Here is a 23,896-nt window from a genome sequence, read left to right on the forward strand (position 1 = left end):
AGGATGAAAAAACAAAACAAAACAAACAAACAAAAAAACCCCGCAAAATATACAAGACATAAGAAATGAAAAATTGTTTGTTGATAACACGAATGTTGATGTGCTTGATTGAGCCAACAAACAGTGTATTTTGGATGAAAAATTCATTTTGTATACTGTAATGATGTATAGCATATTAATGTTTAAAAAAGAAAAATAAATTAATAAAACAAACAAACAAACAAACAAAAAACAAAAAACCTTGCTGGTGCACATGTGTGTGTGCCCAAAATTCTGACGGAATGGAACATGGGAGCAAAGGATTGCACCATGACTAATAACCCACTGGTGGATGCTTTTTCTCTCCCTCTCCCTCCCTCTGGCCAGCACACATGCCTTTTGTATTAAAAAAGGAAGAGTGCCAGCAGGTGGCATGGCGGTTGAGGCACTGGACTCCCACATGGCTGACCACAGTCTGAGTCCTGGTCCTAGTGGCTTGAGAAATCATGCCAGGTATGTGTGGGTGCATGCTCAAAATCCTAAGAAAAGAACTGATTGTGGCATGGCTACCCTCCTGGGGGATAACTTCTCACTTTCCCTCTCTCTCCTGTGAGCATATGTACCTTATGGCAAAAAAACAAACAAACAAAAAAAAAAAAAGGAAAGAAAGAAATAAAATTAGAGGCTGGCAGGTGGTGTGGTGGTTAAGGGCGCGGGACTTGTACATGGCCACCCACAGTTTGAGTCTCGGACCTGGCAGCTTGGAAAAAATAATTCTTTTCAAAAAATTATTTAAAAAGAATTAATTTAACTTACAAGTTCATTTATTTATTTATTATTGTTTTTTAATTTGACAGAGAGGTACAGAATGACACAGAGAGAGACAGGGAAAGTGAGAAGGCAAGCCACTGGGTTTGGGACTTGAACCGCAGTTGGCCATGTGGGAGCCCAGCACTCTTAACTACCACGCTACCTACTGGCCTCAATAAAATAATTTTTTTTTTTGGATAGGTTTTCGCTATAGGGCATGTGCGCTCGCCAGACAGACAGAGAGAGACATAGAGACAGAAAGCGAGAAATCACCCCCCGATGGTCACGTTGCAATCCCTTCTCCTCCATTCTCCTCTCAGGATCTTGGGCACGCATGCACACGCGCCCGGCGTGAGTTTTAACCCACTGGGTCCGGGACGCGAACCGCAGTCAACTATATGGGAGTCCAGCGACATAGCCATTACACTAACTGCTGGATCCCAATAAAATAATTCTTTAAAAAAAAAAAAAAAAGAAAGAAAAACATTTTTGCACTCGCTAGAGAAACAGGGACAGCAAGACGGAGAGAAAGCATTCCCCAGGGGGGATGTCCATGTCCCAATCCTGTCCCCATTCTCCTTTCAAAATTTTGGGCACACATGCCCATGTATCGTGAGTTTTAAGCCACCGGATCTGGGATTCAAACCACAGTAAACTATGTGGGAGTCCAGTGATGTAACCATTATGCCATCCGCTGGTCCCAAGACATAATTTTTTTAAAAAAGAATTATTTAATTTCATTTGGTATTATTTTTTAATTGAACCAGAGAGAGAGAGAAAGGGAAAGTAAGAAAGTAAATTCACCAGGGCCAGGACTTGAACTCTGGTCTGCCATGTGGGAATCCAGCACCTTTAACCACTATGCCACCTACCGGCCCTCTAGGAAATAATTTTTTTTTTTTTAAAGTTTTTACTATAGAGAAGGTGTGTTCACCAGAGAGAAATAGAGAGGGAAAGTGAGAAATCATCCAGCAGAGGGGATGGCCACACTGCAATCCCTTCTCCTTGACTTTTCTCTTGGGATTCTGAGCATGCACACCTGTCCAGCATGATTTTTTCCCCCAAGATTATTTTTTTTTTTTTTTTTGCCATAGGGTGTGTGCACTCACTGGAGAGAGACAGAGAAAGACATCAAGAGGAAAAGTGAGAAATCTCCCCAAGGGAATGGCTAGGCCACAATCCATTCTCTGCTGTCCTCTTGGGATTTTGGCATGTACACACACATGCACCTGGCATGATTTCCAAGCCAGCGGGGCCAAGACTCAAACGTGGCTGTCCACGTGAGAGTCCAGCACCTTAACCACCATACGTCCTGAATGATTTTCAAGCCACTGAGTCCAAGAGGAGAACCACAGTCAGCCACGTGTGATCCAGCACTTTAACCTCCATGCCACCTGTGGGCCCCAATAAAAAATGATTAAAAACCTTATTTCTTTTATTTTTTAAAGAATCATTTATGTAAGGGATCAGCAAACGGTGTGGTGGTTAAGGCACTGGACACTCCCACATGACCGACCTCAGTTCAAGTCCTGGACCTGGTGACTTGCTTTCTCATTTTCCTTATCTCTCTCTCTCTGTCTCTGGCCAAATTAAAATAAAAAAGTAAAAATTAAATAAATAGTCCTAAATAGAAAAGAATCATTTATTTAATTTTATTTATTCATTCATGTTTAAAAATTTGACCAGAGACAGACACATATAGAGAAAGAGAAGGAAAGTGAGCAAGCCACCAGATCTGAGACTCAAACCATGGTTGGCCATGTGGGACTGTCTAGAGCTTTAACCACCATGCTACCATCTGGTTCCTAAAACCTTATTTTAAAAATGCTCAGCTGGTGTGCCAGCAAGTGGCGTGGTGGTTAAGGTGCTGGATCCCACATGGCTGACATGGAGGTGGCATGAAAAATACACGGGGCACGCGTGTGCGCTCAAAAACCTGAGTACACATTCTTGGCATACTTTTTAAGCTTGTGGGTCTGGGACTTGAGCCATGCGGTTGGCCATATGGAATCTAGCTGTCCTAACCACTGTATCATAGGCTGCCCTAATTTTTAAATTTCTTGTTAATAAAGCTTATCTCTCATGAGAGAAAGAGAGGAAGTCATAGTCATCACACCGATCTATTACACCACTGGGAAAGTCATGATGCTCTGTGTTTTCTATGCAAAAGCACGTTGTGATTCTCCTGATGACCCATTACTTCTCGTCTCAGTAGGAGTGAACTGTAGTGTGTTCAGGAAGATCCAGGACAGGATGTGAATTCAGGACCATTCCCATGTGAGTCCAGGTGCATTACCACTGCACCACCACATGGTCCTGTGTAAGTCCACGTCCCAGGTAAATGTAACCAGCTGAAATGGGGTGGACCGGTGAGGGTGGCACTATCTACCCTACACGTATCTGTGATACTCTGTCTTCCAACAGATGCCTTCCTGGAGACCGAGTTTCAAATGACTACCTGGTGTAAGGACCATGTGAGAGCACCAGAGCCAATCCTGTATTAGTACTTCTTAATTTATTTATTCTATGAGTAAGAGTTCTGGTATTTTCTTCCCAGGTCTTAATTTGGGGTCTACTGGAACAGTGGGTTCTTAACAGTTTCTGAATCAGTGAGGTCCTTCCAATGAAAACTATCCAGGTTCTCCATAGAAAAAAATACAAATATTGAGACGAGCAGCTGGCATAATGGCTATGTCGCTAAACTCCCATGTAGTCAACCATGGCGTGATTCCTGGACCCAGTGGCTTAAACTCACACTGGGTGCATGTGTGTGCGTGCGTGCCCAAGATCCCTAGAGGAGAATGGAGGAGAAGGGATTGCAGTGTGGCCATCCCCTCTGGCGGGTGATTTCTCGCTTTCTGTCTCTATCTGTCTATCTGGTGAGCACATGCACCCTATAGCAAAACCTCTCAAAAAAAGAAAAAAAAAAAATACAAACACTGTGTACACAATTTCAGGGGATTCATGTATTCCTTAAATCCATCTGACCTTGGATTAAAATTCTTATTTACGAGAACACTTACTCTATTTTATAGCATGAAGTGCTGCCAATTCAAGGATCTCAAATAAAAGCCAATTAAGATCTTAAAAAAAAAAAAGACACAAAACTAAAACCACCCAAATCCTTATGAAATTATTTTCTCAATAATGGATGGTAGGTCATTAAGAGCTACAAATCTATTTCAGTATAAATTCACTTATCCAATAAGCAAGAAACAAAACAGTGAAGACTGACATTGTGGCAATTTTGGTAGAAATCCAAATAAAAGAAGTCTAAAATAAAACATCAAATTTGGGTAAATGGTGTAAAGAAAGAGTGCAGGGCACACACTGCGTATGTGCTCAAGGGAGAGAGAGTAAACACACATGGTGGCACACAGAGCTATTTTATACAGGCCAGGTAGTGGGGAACTCACTCTCTGACAAGGAGACACATGAGCAGAGACTCCTCTGAAATGAGAGTGAGAAAGAACATTGCAAGCCAAGGGAATAGCAGGCAGGAAGACCCTGACGAGAACAGAGCACACAGTGACTTGTCAGGAAGAAGGCCAATGTTATAGCTGGGAGACCGGAGGGAAGAGGGGGAAGCAGAACAAAGGGCACAAGGGGGTACTCCAGGGCCAGGCCAAATCACAAACTAAACACAGGGCGACTTTAAAAAAGTTGGGGGAGGGTCCAGCAGATGGTATAATGGTCACATCACTGGACTCCCACGTAATTGATTGTAGTTTGAGTACTGAACCCAGTGGCTTAAACTCATGCTGGGCGTGTGTATATGCATTCCCAAAATCCTGAGAGGAGACTGGAGGAGAAGGGACTGCAGTGTGGTTATCCCCGCCTCTGGGGGGGAGGAGGGTGATTTCTCGCTTTCTGTTTCTCTGGGGAGCACAGAGCCCTTTAGAAGAAATCTCTCCAAAAAAAAAACCAACAAAAAAAGTTGGGGAAAAAAATGGTATTAAAGTACAAGTTTATTTGGGGCAGAAAAATTACGAAATCCATGCAACTTTTTATAATAAATATTTTCCATGAACTCTGGGAAGATCCCTTGTATAGGTAGTACTAATTAATTCTCTGAGGTATCCACAAGACTAAAGAAGTATAATTGGAGGGCCAGCAGGTGGCGTGGTGCTTAAGGATTCTGGATTCCCATGTGGACAACTAAGTTTCGAGTCCCGGGCCTGGTGGCTTATTTTCTTGCTTTCCCCTTCTCTCTGTCTGGTCAAATTTAAAAATAACAACAAATGGAATTAAATAAATAAACCTTAAAAAAAAAAGTATAAATTGGGACCAGCAGATGGTGCAACAGTTAAATAAATCACTGGACTCCCACATGGCTGACTGTGGCTTAAGTCCCAAACCTGGTGACTTCAAAACCATACGAGGCTCGTGATTTTTTATACCCAAGATCCTGGAAGGAAAATGGATTTCGGTGTGGCCATCTGCCTGAGGTGATTTCTCACTTAGCCTCTCAGAATGTCTCTCTCCTGTGAGCACATGTGCCCTAAGGTAAAAACATCTTAAAAAAAAAAAAGTATAAATTAAATAATAAAATTTTACAGTGACGGAGCTAATAATGTGATATCATGGTAGGAATTCACTTAGGTTAAAAGCACTTATCAAATTCAAATAAAAATTCAATTTCTCTAGGCAAATACATTTTTTTCCTCTTCTAGTATTTTTCTCCAGAAAAAGCAACGTATTTCAGATGCATTATTACACGGGGTGGTGTAAGAAGTAATGATGTACCTTATCGTAATATTGCAGCCTGGGGGTGGACACAATCTCCCCATCTTCTGAGCGGATCAAGCGGTCCAAGAATTCCTCTTTGCCCACTTCAGATGCTGCCTGACAGAAACACTGCAGAGCCTGGAGAAATGAAAGAATAAAAAGTGGGAAAAAAAAAAAAAAAAAAAGTCCCTTATATTATTCTATTTCATCTACAGTACCAATGCTAGGAGCCATAAATCAGGGCATTATGTGTTAAGCAAAGCCAAACAAAAAAAATTATAAGATAGTCTACTATTAATATATTCACAATTTCGTTCTTTCTTTCTTTCTTTTTGTTTTGTTTAAGAGAGATTTTTGCCACAGGGCACATGTACTAGCCCAAGAGACAGAGATGAAAAGTGAGAAATCACCCCCGGGGATGGCCATGCAGTGATCCTTTCTCCATGCTCCTCCTCCTCCTCCTAGAATCTTGGTCATGCACGCCACACACTCCCAGGGTGAATTTTAAGCTGCTGGGTCTGGGACTTGAACCATGGTCCACTACATGGGAATCCAGTGATATAACCATTATGCCATCTGCTGGTCCCAATACATTCACGATTTTTACCCTATTCTATCTGATGGGGCCAGCAAGTTATGTGGTGGTTAAGGTGCTGGATTCCCACATGGCCGACTGTGGTTTAAGACCCAGACCTATAAGATTGAAAGTCACAACAAATAAATAGATAAATAAATGAATACATGGTTTAACAAATTCCATCTGATATATTACTTCATATTTTTCTCTAATTTAGCTAATTTTCAATTTAAATATTAATTAAAAAGTACACTTTGATAACATGACTGATAAATAGGCAGAGGGACAATAAAACTATAGTAACATGTTAAATGTAGAATTTGAGTAGTGGGTATACGATTGTTTACCATAAAAGTCTTTAAACTGTTTGAAAATTTATATAATAGGATGTCAAGGAAAAATATTTTAAATGTAAACTACTAATGATGAAGAAAAATGCAGAATAAAACAAAAAAGATGTAATAAAAAATTAATAAGTTGAGGCTAGCCTGTGGCATAGGGGTTAAGGGGCTGAACTCCCCCACATGACCAACTGTGGTTCGAGTCTGGACCTGGTAGTATGACTAACATCCTGGGCACATGTGCGAACATGCCTAAAATCCCAGGAAAATGGAGAAGGGATTGTGGTATGGCCATTCTCCAATGGGGTAATTTCTCTTTAAAAAAGTCTGTCTCAGGTGAGTGCACACACCCTATGGAAAAAAACTTTTTAAAAAATTTAATAAATTAATTTGAATTAAAAAAATATTCATTCTGGGGAACCAGCAGTTAGTGTAATGGCTATGTCGCTGGACTACCACGTAGTCGACCGCGGTTCACGTCCCGGACCCGGTGGCTTAAAACTCACGCTGGGCGCGTGTGCGTGCATGCCCAAGATCCCGAGAGGAGAATGGAGGAGAAGGGATTGCGGCGTGACCATCCCCCCTGGGGGGTGATTTCTCGCTTTCTGTCTCTATGTCTCTCTCTGTCTGTCTGGTGAGCGCACGCGCCCTACAGTGAAAATCTCTCAAAAAAAAAAAATAAATAAAATAAATATTCATTCTGGATCCAACAGGTGGTGTGATGATTAAGGATGCTGGACTCCCACATGACTGACTATGGTTCAAGTACTAGACCTGGTGGCTTGCTCTCTCTCACTCTGACCCTCTCTGGTCAAGTTAAAATAAAAAAACAAGTTAAATAAAATAATTCTTTTAGAAATAATTCATCCCTAAAATATCTACAAGAGGTGGAAGACTTTAATGTTTTCTTATGCACTAAGTCGCAAAATACAAGAGGCTGAATGGTCCTAAATGTGTATGATTCCCTACACTGGCACTAGTACAGTCTTTTTTTATCCTTATCTAAAGAAGCCTATGCTTCCAACCCACTACAACGTAGTCTGACTGAAACTAAGTGTCTTTCTCTCACTAAACTTTATTCATCACTCAAATGTAGTTTACCTTCTGTCCTTCTCCTGTAACTAGGTAACACCGTCCCAGCATAAATCGACAGGAACCGACGTTGACTTGACACCAGGGATTTAGCAGTTGAATATAATTCTTAAAGGCATAAAAGGTACATTCTAGTTAGAAAACAAACACTACTCAGGATATACTCATTTCCACAGAGAGAGAGAAAAAGTTTTATTTCCAAATAAAATCTCCATTTGGAGATTAAAACTAATCTTAATATATTTATATACAAGGTTAGGCATCTTGAGAAGACAAGAGTCTAGAAATATACACTTTATATTAAAGCGATTTTCCAATTTTTGGTATTACTGTTTTAATGAGCAGATTCCAGCCAAGGATTTATATGAAGAAAAAAAAAAAAAACCACAACTAGAAGAGAAAATTAAAAAAATTATGTTCGAAATGATAACATCAAGAGCCAAGTAGAGAAATCTCTTTGAAAAATCTTTTAGTGTAAAAAAGTTTAAGTAATTGTGGTTTTTATTATCAATTTAACTAAAATGCAGTTAACGTTAAGAAAAAAACATATTGCAGCAATCCCATTCTTCCTAAGAATGATTAAGCCTGAAATGTTCAGTAGAACTCACCTGCAATTGTACATACTGACAATTTCCCATCAAACATTCTAGAAAGAGACAACCAGGATTGCTAGGCCATCTGTCACTGGATAAGGAGTTTTATTGTTTTGTTTTGTTTTTAACCATTTTTGGCAAAAGTTAAATATACACATGGGCATCAAAGTCAGAAAAGCACAGAGAATAGTTAAAATATTAAAAAAAAAAAAAAAAAAAGAAAGTAAAGAAAAGGTAGCCAAGGCCATGTTCTTTCCTTATCACCATATTCCTTAATTAGACAAATTCAGTGAAAATGTTCTATGTATGCTAGGAGACTTGTTACCCAGCTTAGAACTCAAACATGGGATGAAAGTATGTGGGTTGTTTTGTTTTGTTTTTTCGGAGAGGTTTTTGCTATAGGGCGTGTGTTCTCGCTGGAAAGACAGAGAGAGACAGAAAGCGAGAAATCACCCCCCAGGGGGGATGGCCAAACCGCAATCTCTTCTTTTCCATTCTTCTCTCAGGATCTTAGGCACGCACGCACACGCGCCTGGCGAGTTTTAAGCCACCAGGTCTGGGACTCAAACTGCGGCCAACTACATGGAAGTCCAGTGACATAGCCATTATGCCAACTGTTGGTCCTGAAAGCATGTGTTTTATCCATGAGTGGTCAATTCCAAGTCCAGCTGGTTGCACTGTGGATACATGTTGGTACAAGTGGACAATCCAGCTCCTAACAGACTCTGGCATAGAGAGCCATTTAAGAAATACTTGGTGGATTAATGTCTTAACAGGGGTCTAGGTATCAAATGTGTGTATGCCAGTAAAATCTTGGTCACTTTTAAGCTAGAAACAAAGTAACAGCGGGATAATATCTGAAAATATTTTCTCTTGTTTAAGGAGTATGCCCCCAATCTCATTTTTAAAAATCTTCATTTTGCAGTGAGAATAAAAGCCTTAAACTATTTAAACAGCAGAATACTTTCAAAAAGCCTTTAAATAAAAGGATACAAAAGCTGCAATAAATAATTGGTAATTGCAGAAATCATTTCAGGCCAATTCAATCCAGTTTGGCTCAAAGGTGCCTTTGGTTGAGAGAAGAGATGAGATATAATGTGTTTTCTTGCAACTTCTTGGAAGAATAATTCCACAATTGTCTGAGGGCTAGATACTTAAAAAAAAAATTATGACAATCACAAACTTATGATAGTAGAATCAATTTCCTTTTCAAAGAATTAATTCCATTTGTTATTATTTTTTTAAATTTGACAAGACACACACACACACAGAGAGAGAGAGAGAGAGAGAGAGAGAGAGAGAGAGAATGCACGAGCCTCCAGGTCCAGGACTCAAACCATGGTTAGCCATGTGGGAATCCAGTGCCTTTAACCACCATACCACCTGCCAGTCCCATAGAATCAATTTTCTATCAAGACAGTCTACTAATTCATTAAGCCTCTAACGGAGATCACTTACCATTTCTAAACAGAAAAAGCATCATGGGTATAATTGGTAGGAATACAAATAAAAGTAGTTTGTAAACTGGACAGTACTACACAAATACAATTTAAAAAGTCACTTAAACAAATACTGCAGTCATTTCTTTTCACTAATGCACCACATCTAAGTGCTTTTTCTTTCTTTTTTTACTAAGAAATTTAATTTTATCATTATTATCTTTTAATTTACTATAGGTCACACATGGTCACCAGGAAGAAAGAGAGAGGGAAAGTGAGAAACCAAGCCACTGGGTCTAGAACTCGAACCAGTTGGCCATGTGGGAGTCTAGGACCTTAGTCACCACATCATCTGCTGGCCTCCCAAAGTGCCTTTTCTAAAAACTAAAATACAAGGGGCCTTCAAAAAGTTATGAGAACATGTACATTCTGAGGGAAAAGAAATTACAACTATGAATGGATTTCAAAAAAAAAAAAAAAAAAAAAGTCTGTACCAAAATAAACTCATACTTTAATTCCAATTTTCCATTAACTTTTTAAAGTCCTCTCATACAATTAGTCCCAAGATTTCAAGCTTTATACCAAAACAATTCAAAATACATTCCCTAAAATAATAGTTTCTGGGACTGGCAGGTAGCAAGGTGGGTAAAGGTGCTGGATTCCCACATGGCCGACCCTGGTTTGAGTACTGGACCTGGCAGTTTTCTTTCTCTCACTTTCTCTCTCTCTCTGTTCCTCTCTGGTCAAATTGAAATAAACAAATGAATAAATAAATAAAGTTAAATAAAATAATTCTTTAAAAATGTAATGGTTTTAATGGTTTTCCTTTTAAATATCTGTTGACTAAGACAAGATTATAAAAACTACTATGAATTTAGGAACTATGAAATACTTTTGTTAAATAACTGGAGCACCAAATAACGGAGGGGCAACAATATATACACGTCCAACATTTTTTTTTTTAATGTAAGGTTTGTGCCATAAGGTACACGTGATTACTGTAGACAGAAAGTAAGAGGGAAAGTGAGAAATCACCACCCCCTTCCCCTGGAAAGATGGCAACACTACAATCCCTTTTCCTTCATTCTCCTCCTGGGGTTTTGGACACATGGACCTGGTATGATTTTCAACTCACCAGGTCTGAGACTCGAACTGTGGACGGCCATGTCTGAGGCCAGTACCTTAACCACCAAGCCACTTTCCGGCCCCATGTACAACATCTTTCAGTTATGCCTGATCTAGGACTATAGCTTCGCTGACCCCTTGCCACCAGAGAGCTGAGGCTACAACTGGCTTAAGTGCTCTCAAAGCCAAAGCAAACGGCCCTGTCAACCTTCCCCAAGTGAAGGCAACAAAAAATTTTTTTTTATATTTAATTTTATTTACTGTAATTCTGGCCAAAGGAGGACAGAATAAGAGAGAGAAAGAGAAAAAGTGAGAGAGCAAGCCACCAGGTCTGAGATTTGAACCGTAGTCAGCGATGTGGGAATCCAGTGCCCCCAACCACTATGCCACCTGCCAGCCCCAAGGCAGCAACAAATTTAAGGAACATTCCATAAATCCCCAATTTAAAATCACTGTGTATGCAGTCATAGTCCTTACCAAACTTATTTGCCATTAAAGCACCAGAGTCAGTTAGTTCCAATACGGATAAGTGCTGGAGATTAGACTCCCTGTAAGAAGAGGGGAAAAATGCAGCTTAATAAATTCGTCTATGTCAAATATTATCCTGCACGTTAACCTACTAACACTGTCAATTAATAAACTGCACATAAAATCTCTATTGCAAACATAATGAAAACTAGAAAAACGTCATAATTTGGACAGCTGCCCATCATGTCACTCAGTGATCATTCAATGAAGAACAAGAGCAAACACGATGGTTTATTTTAATGAAAACAAGAATCTTGCAAAGCATATTTGTGTATGGTCTCGCTTTCCCTCTGGCTTCATCTTATTATTTTGCCTTCAATGTGATTTATCTGTAATGTTACACACACACATAAAATACATAATAATTATATAGGTAATGATAAATAAATATTTACTATTTACATTCTTGTAAGTTGGCTTCAACCTTTAGAAAATAGAACATCTAAAAGCTCTTTGAGTTTTAAAGGCAGATAATTTTATAGTATGTTAAACTGTTTTCCATTTAAGTCAATGAAAAATAATTAGACTCACAATTTATTTTTTAAACAATTAGGATAATGAAACTCACAGTGTGTCAACAGGAACATCCGTTGCTAAGCACTGACTTCCCCACTTAATAAGGTAGTAAGATAAGAGCAGTGGTGCAGTTCGATGTAGTAGGTCTTGCTGAGCTTGGAAGAGCTGACCAGCTCCAAAAATCACCTATATAGGGTGGGCAGGCAAAATGGCAAGCAGCAGCAATTAGTGGTGGTAACTTCTTTTTTTTCTTTTTTTAAGTTTATTTATTTCATGAGAGACAGACAGGTACCCCATTTCATTAAAAAAAAAAATTATTATTGGGGCTAGCATGGTGGTTGAGGCGCTGGACTCCAACATGGCTGACCACGGTTCAACTACCAGACCTGGTGGCTTGCTTGCTCACTGTCCATCTCTCTCCAGTCAAATTTTAAAAATAACAACAAAATTAAATATTTATTTTTATTATTTTTTAGTTTGACTGGAGAGAGAGGGAGAAAGAAAAAGAAAGTGAGAAAGCAAGCCGCCAGGTCCAGGACGTGAACTGCAATTGGTCATGTGAGAGTCCAGTGCCTTAATCACCATGCCACCTCCTGGCCCCAGTGATGATAACTCTTAGAGTTCAGGTGGAGTAAAATAAAATGTCTTCTCAAGCATCAGCATTCCAAAAATAATTTAAAACAGCTCTCATCAAGTGATGGGAGTTGATAGTGCAAAAGAAATCAAACACAAAAGCTTTATTTTTTATTTTTATATTTTTTTGGAGAGGTTTTCGCTATAGGGCGCGTGCAATCGCCAGACAGACAGAGAGACATAGAGACAGAAAGCGAGAAATCACCCCCCAGAGGGGATTGTCACGCCGCAATCCCTTCTCCTCCATTCTCCTCCTGGGATCTTGGGCACGCACGCACATGTGCCTGGCGTGAGTTTTAAGCCACCGGGTCCGGGATGCGAACCGCGGTCAACTACGTGGGAGTCCAGCGACATAGCCATTACGCTAACTGCTGGTTCCCACAAAAGCTTTATTTTCATGAAGTCTGTGGGTTCAGGACTGACGAACAGGGAAATCTAAATCCATTCTTACACTGCTGGTGTTAGGTAAAAAATAGGTGTGGCCATTAGATGCAAATTTGGCACAACTGTCAGAGCCTTTAAAAATATGCATATCCTGTGACCAATCAATTTTAATTCTTAGATTTTATCCTAGAGATATAATCAGAGATTTACAGAAAATCAGAGTTACAATGGAAAAGCTGGCAACTAGCTGGATGGCCAGAAAGTGGATTGACAGAGTAAGTTAAAAATGTTTGGTAACTATTTAGTTTTGTTTTTAAACATTTTATAGTAGGTATGTGACTCCCTAGAGAGACAAAGGAAAGGAGAGGGAGAAAGCACCTGGTAGTAGGATGTTTCTTCTTCTCTATTTCTCTACCCCATTGGGATTTTGGGCAGGCATGTATCAAGCTACCGGGGCTGGGATTTGAACTGAACAGTCAGCCATGTAGGATCTAGCTCCACTAACCACCAGGCCACAAAGCTGGCCCATACTGCATAACTATTAAAAATAACACTGTGAGGGCCAGCAGGTGGCGTGCTGGTTAAGGCAATGGACTTCCACAAGGCTAACTAACCACAGTTTGAGTCCTGGACCTGGAGGTTTCCCCTCTGGTTTTCCAGCTCTTTCTCTGTCTCTCTCTGGTGAGTGCACAGGACTTGTAGAACATTTTTTAAAACAGGGCTAGCAGGGGTCGTGGTGGTTTAGGATGCTGGGCTCCTACAGGGCCGACTGCGGTTTGAGTCCCAGACCTGGTGGCTTGTTCTGCTCCCAACTCACTCTGTTTCTCTTTGGTCAAACTAAAAAATTAATTAATTAATTAAATTAAATAATTCTTTAAAATTAATCAAACAAACATATAAACAAGGAGCTTATGGAGCGGTGTGGTGGCATTGATATGGCGACTGAGGGGGATATGGAGCTGGTTTGGAGATGGAACAGCCCCCTGAGAAGCCACGAAAGCATGACAGTTGCGGCAGACTTAGAGCACATTACTGACTGCACAGGAAAAGGAAATCCAGAGTTCAACCTGGAGATGGCCATGTCTGCCACTGGAAACAGAAGGTCCCAGGAGCAGAAAGCCAAACAGGAATGGGAGAACGAACTGGCGAAAGTAACAATCAAGAAGGAAGATCTGGAACTGATTATGACAGAGAAGGAAATCTCTCAAGGAAAGCAGAATGGAACTTGCAAGAACACAATGGCAATGTGGTAGAGGCTCTCACTGCCCTAACCAACTGATGCACAGTTTCTCACATAACTCATTGGAATAATTTATTGCAATAAAGACTTTCTGGCCTTTAAAAAATAACTAAATAAGGGGTGGACTGGTGGCATGGTGGTTAAGGGTGCTGGACTTCCACATGTCTTACTGCGGTTTGAGTCTTGAACCTCATGGCTTGCTTTCTCACCTCTGCCCAACTCTGTCACTCTCTGGTCAAGTGAAAACAAATAAATAAAGTTAAATAAAATAATTCTTTAAAAATAATAATAAATAAAATTAAATTAAAAATTCTTAAAAATAATAATACTGTAGAATATATAACATGAGAAAATATGATGAGATTTATAAAGTATAAGAGTAAAAACAACCAGATTATGGAACCAGCAGATAGCATAATGGTTATGTTGCTGGACTCCCAAATAGTTGACCACGGTTCAAGTCCTGGACCTGGTGGCTTAAAACTCACGCCAGGCATGTGTGCATGTGTGCCCAAATACCTGAGAGGAAACTGGAGAAGGAATTGCGGTGTGGCCATCCCCCTTGGGGGTTGAGTTCTTGCTTTCTGTCTCTGTGTCTCTGAGCAAGTGCACTAGCCCTGTAGCAAAAAAATCTTCAAAAAAAAAAGAAAAAAGAAAAAAAAATGAAGTCAACAGGTGGCGAGACGGTTGAGATGCTGGAGATTCTCACATGGCCAGCCAAGGTTCAAGTCCCGGACCTGATGGTGTGCTGTCTCGCTTGCCCTCTATCTGTTTCTCTCCGGTAAAATTAAAATCATTTGAATGAATGAATAAATAAATAATAAAAAAGAATTTAAAAGGAAAAAAGATAACAAGAAACACTATGTAGTGTATTTCAATTTTATAAAAGAACCAAGAAACTATTTTCATAGAGAGAAAGGATATATATACCCAAATATAAATAGTGGTTATTACTGGCTAGGAGATTATAGAATTTTTTTAAAAGAAGTTTTGGCCTTAGGACATATGCGTGCTGGAAAGGGAAGGACAGAGACAGTGAGGGGAAAGGGGGAAAGTGAGAACTCATCCCCCAGGGTGGCCATGCCACAATCCCTTCTTCTCCATCCCCCTCCTGGTATCCTGGGCAAGCACACACGCACGCCTGGTGTGATTTTGAAGCCACTGGGTCTGGGACTCTAACTGCAGTTGGCCATGTGGGAGAGTCTAGTAATGTAATTGCTATGCCATCTGCTGGTCTCTAGATATTCATTTTTGCCTACATATATTTCCAAAAGGTTGTACAATGAATTACTTTTTTTTTTTGAGAGATTTTTTTATTAAAATAATAGTAATGATACTAATAAATAAAACTATAATTTTTAAGAGATATTTGCTATAGGGAGCATGCACTCACAAGAGAGACAGACAGAGAGACAGAAAGTGAAAAATCAACCCCTAGCGGGGAATGGCACACTGCAATCCCTTTTCCTATATTCTCCTCTTGGGATTTTGGACATGCACACACACACATGCCCGGTATGAGTGTTAAGCTGCAGAGTCCGGACTCAAACCATAGTCAACTACTTGGGAGTCCAGTGATGGCAACTGCTATGCCACCTGCTGGTCCCCTAAAGTAATTCTTCAAAAAAAATAAATGAGTATAAATGTCTCAGGCCAACAGGTTTACATAGAGGTTAAGGTGGCTGGATCCCACACAGTTGACTTCACAGTTCAAGTCTTAGACCTGGTAGCTTAAAAAACACACTGGGTACATGTGCACCCCAAATCCCGAAATGAGAATGAAAAAGGGACTGTGGTGTGGTCATGTCAATGGGACAATTTCTGACCTTTCCTGTCTCCTTGTCTAAGGTGAGCATACCCACCCTAGAGCAAAATACAAAAGTATAAATGCCTCTGGGAACCCCAAAGGTCTTTTGACTATTTACGTATTATTATTACTATTTTTTATTTTGCTATAGGATACAAAACCCCATGGGGGATGGCCACACCACAATTCCTTGTCCTCCATTCTTCTCTTGGGATATTGAGAATGCACGCACACATGCCTGATGTGTTTTTCAAGATGCTGGGCCCAAAACTCAAACCGTGCAGCTGGCCATGTGGGATCCAGAGGCCTTAACTGTCACACCACCTGCAGGCCCAACATGAATTGGTTTAATCAGATTGTTTCCTTGCCAGGTTCAACTGGGATTATGAATTCTGAGACAAATTTGACTTTTGATTGTGGGCATAAAAGCCTTTTTTATTTTTTTAAGAATTAATTTTATTTATTGTTATTATTTTTTTAAATTTGAGCAGGAAGAGAGAGAGAGACCAAGCCGCAAGGTCCAGGACTTGAACCGTGGTTGGCTATGGGGGAGTCCAGCGCCTTAACCACCATGCTACTTGCCAGCCCTGAAAAGTCATTACTGAAAGAAAAGAATTATGTATTTATTATTATTATTTTTAAATTTGCTATAAGAGAGAAATAGAGAGGGACAGCAAGATATCAGGTCCCAGACTTGAACCACAGTCAGCTGTGTGTGAGTCCAGCGCCTTAACCACCACTCCATTTGCTGGCCTCAAAATCTGGAGGTGTGAGAAGAAATGGATGGAGGGACCAGCAGTTAGCATAACGGTTATGTAACTGGACTCCCATGTAGTTGACTGTGGTTCGAGTCCCGGAGCCGGTGGCTTAAACTCACGCTGGGCACGTGTGCACGTTTGCGTGCATGCCTAAGATCCTGAGAGAATGGAGCAGGGATTGCGGCGTGGCCATCCACCCTGGAGGGTGATTTCTCATTTTCTGTCTGTCTTTCTAGTGAGCGCATGCACCCTTTATCAAAAACCTCTTAAATTAAAAAAAAAAAAAAAAAAAGAAAGAAAGAAATGGATGGAAAAGAAAGAACATAAAGGAGTTGGGAGGATCACAAAGACAAACTTACAATCTCAAAATTATACTTGGAGTAAGCCCTTCATTGCATAAAGTGGAGTGCTTTTTCTTCCTCTTCCTCTCTGCTCCACACTAAATGGTACCCTCCTCTCGCATTCAGAGTAGTACTACTAATATTAAATTTGGGAAGGCCAGCCTGAAAAAGCTTTCCCTCATGAGTACTTACTGCATCTCCCAGCCTCATTAATAGCTGCTGTAAGATCAAGAGGTCTCGGCAGATCAGGAACCGAGTACTGGCGATTTTACACACACCTCTGCATACAATATACCCAGCAGTGCTACCGCCATAGAGCTGGGAAAGATTCATTCGAATATTCAAAGGCTGAGCTGTAAGAAGAAAATGGAGGTCAACGTAGCAGTTTCCTCTAAGTCAAACAGGCACATTTATTGTTTTGCCATTTACCTGGATTGAATCCTTTTTCCAACTCTACTTCTGTTTCATAATCCATTTCTCGTATAAGAAGTCCAATGGCATGGATTGGGTTCCTGATCTCCTGTAATTTACTATAAATATCCTCCATCACATTTTCTCTATAAAGGCAATAGAAAATGCCTATTACTATTGACAATTCATAAAGTTAAATTGATATGTCCAATAAGCAAATTGCCTATGAAACAAGAAGAGTCACAAAATAAAGAACTGGAGATAATCACTCTGGTATACTTTCACTTCACTTGACAGAGTTTCTCTCAATTTTTCATAAATAACAGAAAAAGCAAACATGAAGAAAATACTTAAACGTTTTTGGATTTATACCTCAGGTAAGTTAATAGCTACTGGGTCAGCAAGTGGTGCGATGGTTGAGATTCTGGACTCCCACATGGCTGACCATGGTTCAAGTTTAGGACCTGGAGGCTTGATTTCTTTCTCTGTGTGTGTGTGTCTCTCTCTCTGGTGAGCTCATATCAACCTACAGCAAATTAAATAATAGCACTAATAATAATAAATAAAGTTAAATTAAAAAAATTTTAACAGCTATATTGGGGACAGCAGCTGGGGTTTAGGATGTTGGACCCCCACATGGCCAACCATGGTTTGAGTCCTGGACCTGGCAACTTTGCTTTCTTGCTTTCCCTCTATCTCTGGTAAATACACAAGCTTTATAGCAAATTAAAAAAAAATATCTTTAAAAAAAAAGTTAATAGCTACATCATTTTTTTTTTTCCTTAATTTTTGCCAGAGAGTGCGCATGCACTCACTAGGGAGAGAAGAAAGCACTCCCTCAGAGTGCTGGTGACACTATAATCCTTTCTCCTCTATTTCTCTCTCATTTTGGGATTTTGGGCACACATGCATACGCACTTGAGTGTTTTCCAAGGAGCCAGATCCAGGATTTGAACTGTCTAAATCAGCCATGTGGGACCCAGCTGCCTTAACCACCATGCTATTGGCTGGCCCACTATATCATGTTTCATGAATCTGCAGACCTGAAATCATGTGTTAGATTTTCTGCTGAAAAGATGAAATATAGGGCCAGCCAGGTGGTATAGTGGTTAAGGTTAAGCTGGATCCCACGTGGCTGATGGTGCAGTTTGAGTCCTGGACCCAAAGCCCTGAAAAACATGGTGGAAAGGTTTGTATGCATGCCCAAAATGTCAAGAAGAGAATGGAGAAGAGACTGTGGCATGGACACCCCTCCTGGGGGTGGGTGGTGGTATTTTCCTTTCTTTTTCTCTCTGGCAAACCCATATGCCCTATACAACAACAACAAAAAGCTGAAATATCTATTTAGAATCACAGCAAATGACTTTAACTTTAGGCCCGTTTTGTACGTACTTAAATAAATAATAAAAAAGACACTTTGGCATTAAAAACTGCTGAATTTCCATTAGGAAATGCACTTTACCCTAAATTCTCCTTACACATCAATAGTGATCAAATCTTCCAGTATCTGTTCTGCAGCTTTCTCTGGAGACTGGACGTTGAAACAACTCATTTCCATCATAACTGACATATCTGTAGTTACTGACTCTCCAATCAGCCGGAGGCATTTTATAAGACATATGACATCCCGAGCAACATCCACATCTAGGAGTAAGAGAAAGTTAACATTTCTGTCTTGAATGAGTGCAGATCTATTGATTAGGTATTAATACTAGATATACCTACAATCTTTACCAAGGGAGCTACCTGAGGTTTCAGAGATGCTTAGGCCTCTCCAGTTTTCCCTAAATTACCTACAATGTGAGGGGCTGGATGGTGGCACAGTGATAAACACGATTATTTGTGAGGCAGACCCATATGGGCAGGCCTCCCTCAGTACACCAAGCATACATGTGCCCATGATCCAGACTGGCTAAGACTGTGATGGAATGTGGCACTGGGACCTTTTGAGGGGTGCTTTATCTCCCTCTCTTTCTTGTTCATGCAATAAATAATGTGGTAAACTGCCCAGGACAGGTCACAGAGGCAGTCAATGATTTTTGCATCCATGTGAAACAAAGCATAGGATTCATTTAGACAGGAGATTAAATGTAGACATAAAAATTACTATTACCATCAGATATGGTTGTCTCATCCTCTGTCAAAAGATTCTCATCAGGCAGGAGATACAAATGATCCACTAAGGAGGAGGGCACAAGGAAAGACAGGTATCCCTGGAAACATAAATCTTTTAGTTACATATTTTTCAGTGAATTTTTAAAGGTACAAAGTAATTGAGACACTAGTAGTATCATGGAAAACACCACATGAACCCAAGCTGAGGGACATGCTATAAAATCGTATTAAAAAGGGCCAACAGGTGGCATGGTGGTTAAAGCTCCAGACTCCTACGTGGCTGACGATGAGTTGAGTCCTAGACCCAGCAGTGAAAATCATGCTGGGTGCATATGCATGCATGCCCCAAATCCTGAGAGGAGAATGGAGAAGGGATTGTGGCATGACCATCACTCCTGGGGATGATTTCTCACTTTCCCTCTCTCTGTCTGTCTCTCCCTCTGGCAAGTGCATGTGCCCGATAACAAAAACCTAACATGGTATTAAAATAGTCACTATCATAAATGACAGAAAAATTGATAATAATTTGAGATTATAAACACAATAACTAACTATATGTAAGATCTTAGATTAGCCCTGGACCAGAAAGAAAAATTAAGGGCATAATTGGTAAAATTTAAATATAAGCTACATGGTATATTAATACCAAATTGCATGATTTTTAAATTGTGCTGTGATTATTTAAGAGAATATCCCTGCTCTTAGATATATGCTAAAATATTTAAGGAAGATGAAGTATAATGTCTCAAGTGGCTCAGTAAGAAAGAATATATTTTATAGAACAAGAACAAAAAACAAATAGAAGGTAATGAATCTGGGTGAAGGGTATACACAGTTTCTTCTTTTTTCTCCTAAAGAATTATTTTGTTTGACTTTATTTATTTTTAATTTGACCAGAGAGAGAGAGAGAGAGAGAGAGAGAGTATGAGAAGCAAGCCACCCGGTCTGGGACCTGAATTGTGGTTGGCCACGTGGAAGTCTAGCGCCCTTAACCACCATGCCACCTGGCGTTTCCCAGAGTTTCCTTATATTACTTTTTCTTTTGTCAGTGAGCACATGTGAACGCCAGAGGAGAAAAACAGGGAGAGGAAGAATCCCTCTTGCCCTCAATGGGTAAAAGGTACACCACAGTCCCTTCTTCTCCATTGCTCTATCCTGACTGCATTTGGGGCATGCACACACACAAACCGGGTGTGTTTTCAAGCAGGTGAGGTTGAGGTTTGAACCTATGGTCGGCCATGTAGAATCTGGTTTCTTTAACGAGTAGGGTATGGGTCTGATCCTGTCCTATTCTAACTTTTAAGTTTGAAAAGTATCTAAATATAAAAAAGATGACATGCTAATAAGTACAGATAATAATGTAGAAGATAATTTTAATATAAATACAATATAATTTTAGAGTAAAAAAATTACAAAGTTCTAAAAGCTAATTAAAACACCTGCCAGACTACTATTCTGAAAGACTCCCAGAGCTGCCCCGAGTCCTTCATGCTTCAGAGCCCTTACTTTTTTTAGCAGGCACATCATGTTCGTGTGTGGATTCAAATGCAGGGCAAGAGGATGAGAGAGGGCTTCCTGATACTGAAGACAACATGCATAGAACTTGCACCAGAATTCCTGTTGTAAATTACGAAACTCCTCCTGGGAGAATTCATACTCTGTTACACTTCCCTGGAGCTGGCAAAGAAGAAAAGAAAGAAATTAAACTTGATAACATTCATGATCTTTCTTCACACACACAAAAAACTTGAATGTCCAATATCATTTTACTAAGCTATAGCCAAATGAATATTCTCTATGCAATATCATTTTACTAAGCTATAGCCAAATGAATATTCTCTATGCAATAAATGCCATAGACTAAAAAAATGTTCATGCAATTCTAACTAAAAGATCACTTATATAATATTTTCTACTTAAAAGGTCAAGCAAGCAATTGCAATAATTCTTCAGTATTAATCTGCCCTACATCAAGAAAGAAGGAATAATCATTTTTTTCCTACCAAAACCTCACCTCACTCTCAACAGCTAATGTAACTTCTTTCTTTAATTCACTCCAGGAAAGATCCAAATTCCTCTCAGTTCCTCGGCAGAAAATCTAAAATTAAAGGAGATATTTTAGAGTTATATAAGAGCCAAAAGTTAATTAAAAGTCCTGGACCTGGTAGCTTTCTTTCTTTCTCTCTCTCTCTCTCTCTCTCTCTCTCCATGGTTTATATATATGCCCTGGAGCAAATTTATAAAAAAAAGTCCAGTTTGGGAAGCACTGTGGCAATAAAACAGAAGCTGGGCACACATTGATAACACATTTACCCTAACACAAATAATCTCTGAAAGATAAATCATACCAATTTTGAAATGGTTTCTATGGAGTTTGAGGTAGCTGAATACCACGTGGATGACTGGATGGTCCACAGGTCTGGACCCTATGGCTTGAAAATCACACCAGGCACGTGAGCCTATGTACCAAGATCCCAAGAGGAGAATGGAGATGGGATTATAAAGTGGCCATCTCCCCTGGAGGAAGATTTCCAACTTTTTTTTTTTTTCTGACGATTTAATTTATTATTATTTAATTTGACCAGAGAGGGACAGTGAGAAACCAAGCTGCCAAGTCCAGGACTTAAACTAAAGTCAGCCATGTGGGAGTCCAACACCTTAACCACCATACAACCTAGTGGTCCAATTTCTTACTCCCTCCCAACCCTGTATCTTCCCTTCAGGGAGTGCATGTGCCCGATGGCAATACTTAAGAAGAGTTTCTATAGACAAGAATAAACTATATAAATCCTTAAAAACAAATTTTAATAGAATACACTTAGGTATTACAAAAAGTAAAATAACTGCTACTGCTCAGTCAGAAAGAAAATATAGATGTCAAATATATACATCCTAAAATTGACACAATCCTGGTAGTCAGAATAATGAAGAATGGGAGTAGCATTCTATTGGGCATAATTCACCGAAAGAAAAGCATTCAGTTAAGTGTTAACGAGGAAGAACTGCTAATGAGATGAAAGAAAAAACAGCTTAGGGCAAGATGACTATGTCATCCTGAGGTTTTTAATCAGACAGAAAACAGAAACAAAAAACAGCCAGGTAGTCAAGAATGCCTAGAACAAATGGCAAGGGGTCTGGAAACCACATCATTTAAGAAAAAGTTAAGGGGGCCAGCAGGTGGCATGGTGGTTAAGGTGCTGGACACTCCCACATGACCAACCATGGTTCGAGTCCCAGACCTGGTGGCTTCCTCTCTCTCTTTGTCTGTCTGTCTCTTTCTGGTCAAATTAAAATAAATGAGTGAATAAATAAAATAATTTAAAAATTAAAAAAAAAGAAAAAGTTAAGAATCTGGGTATACTTGGTCTAGAGAGACACTATATGTAAAGATTTTTTTTTTTCTCTTTAATTTGCCACAGGGCTGTGTTCTAAGCCAGAGAAACAGAGAAAGTGAGACAATACCGCGGGGTGGGGAGTCGGGGAGGGAGAGATGATCACACAGCAATTCCTTTTGGGGACCAGCAGGTGGCATGGTGGTTAAGGCACTGGACGCTCCCAAAGGCCAACCACAGCTGGAGTCCTGGACTGGATGGCTTGCTTTCTCACCTTCTCTCTGTCTCTCTCTCGTTAAATTAAAATAAATGAATGAATAATAAAATAAAATCAGAAAAAAAAAAGCAATTCCTTTTCTTCTTAGGAATTTGGGCATGCACACACATGTGCTGGGCATGTTTTCCAAGTCACTGGGTACAGGAAAGTGACTCACGTAGTGCAGTTGGCTGTGTGAATCCAGCAGCCTTAACCACACACTACCTGGCTGGCCCAGACTCTCAAAAGTCTGAAGGGCTGCTTTACAAAAGTAAATCTGTTCTTTACAGAAATAATTCTATGAATGAATATTGTACTTTAAATCCTCAAGGGTAAGTGGCAATTAGAGGAAGGATATGGTATTTTAAAGAATCCTTTTGTAAAGCAATAAGCATCTGTTAAACCAATATGACTTTGAAACTAAAAAAATTATTTTTAATTATCATCATAATCTTCTTTATATTACGTTGGATTACATATAACTTTAGTGTATTACATTGCTTTTTCAAAAGGGAATGCCAACTTTGAAGCTAAAATTTTAAAAGTTTTCTTGAACCTGAACCAAGTCAGAACCTTCACTATATAAACAAAAGGTTAAAACAAAATATAATCAAAACTGGGACCAGCAGTTAGCGTAATGGCTATGTCGCTGGACTCCCACGTAGTCGACCGCGGTTCGAGTCCCCGATCTGTTGGCTTAAACTCACGCCAGGTGCATGTGTGCCCAAAATCCAGAGAGGAGAATGGAGGAGAATGGATTGTGGTATGGCCATCCCCCCTGGGGGGAGATTTCTCGCTCTCTCTCTCTCTGCCTGTCTGGCGAGTGCACGCGCCCTATAGCAAAAACCGCTCCGAAAAAAGAAAACAAATACATACACACACACACACACA

The 23,896-nt window shown here is 39.8% G+C and overlaps 1 protein-coding gene and 1 pseudogene across 1 annotated transcript in view; one reads left to right on the top strand and one right to left on the bottom strand.

Moving 5' to 3' along the window:
• The window catches only part of NUP160 (nucleoporin 160), a gene marked incomplete at its 5' end in the record, with an annotated part of 92,848 nt that overhangs the window by 28,976 nt on the left and 39,976 nt on the right, over positions 1–23,896 (bottom strand). The window contains 12 exon segments of the mRNA XM_027775432.1: positions 5,536–5,655; positions 7,537–7,635; positions 8,136–8,205; positions 9,114–9,273; positions 11,162–11,232; positions 11,781–11,914; positions 17,084–17,244; positions 17,321–17,448; positions 18,781–18,946; positions 19,416–19,515; positions 20,924–21,094; positions 21,432–21,515. Coding sequence (XP_027631233.1) covers positions 5,536–5,655; positions 7,537–7,635; positions 8,136–8,205; positions 9,114–9,273; positions 11,162–11,232; positions 11,781–11,914; positions 17,084–17,244; positions 17,321–17,448; positions 18,781–18,946; positions 19,416–19,515; positions 20,924–21,094; positions 21,432–21,515 — 1,464 coding nt within the window.
• LOC102486368 (huntingtin-interacting protein K-like) lies at positions 13,657–14,024 on the top strand (annotated as a pseudogene).

This window comes from Tupaia chinensis, unplaced genomic scaffold (assembly GCF_000334495.1).
Source record: "Tupaia chinensis unplaced genomic scaffold, TupChi_1.0 Scaffold000561_1, whole genome shotgun sequence".
In the NCBI taxonomy this organism is placed as follows: domain Eukaryota; kingdom Metazoa; phylum Chordata; class Mammalia; order Scandentia; family Tupaiidae; genus Tupaia; species Tupaia belangeri.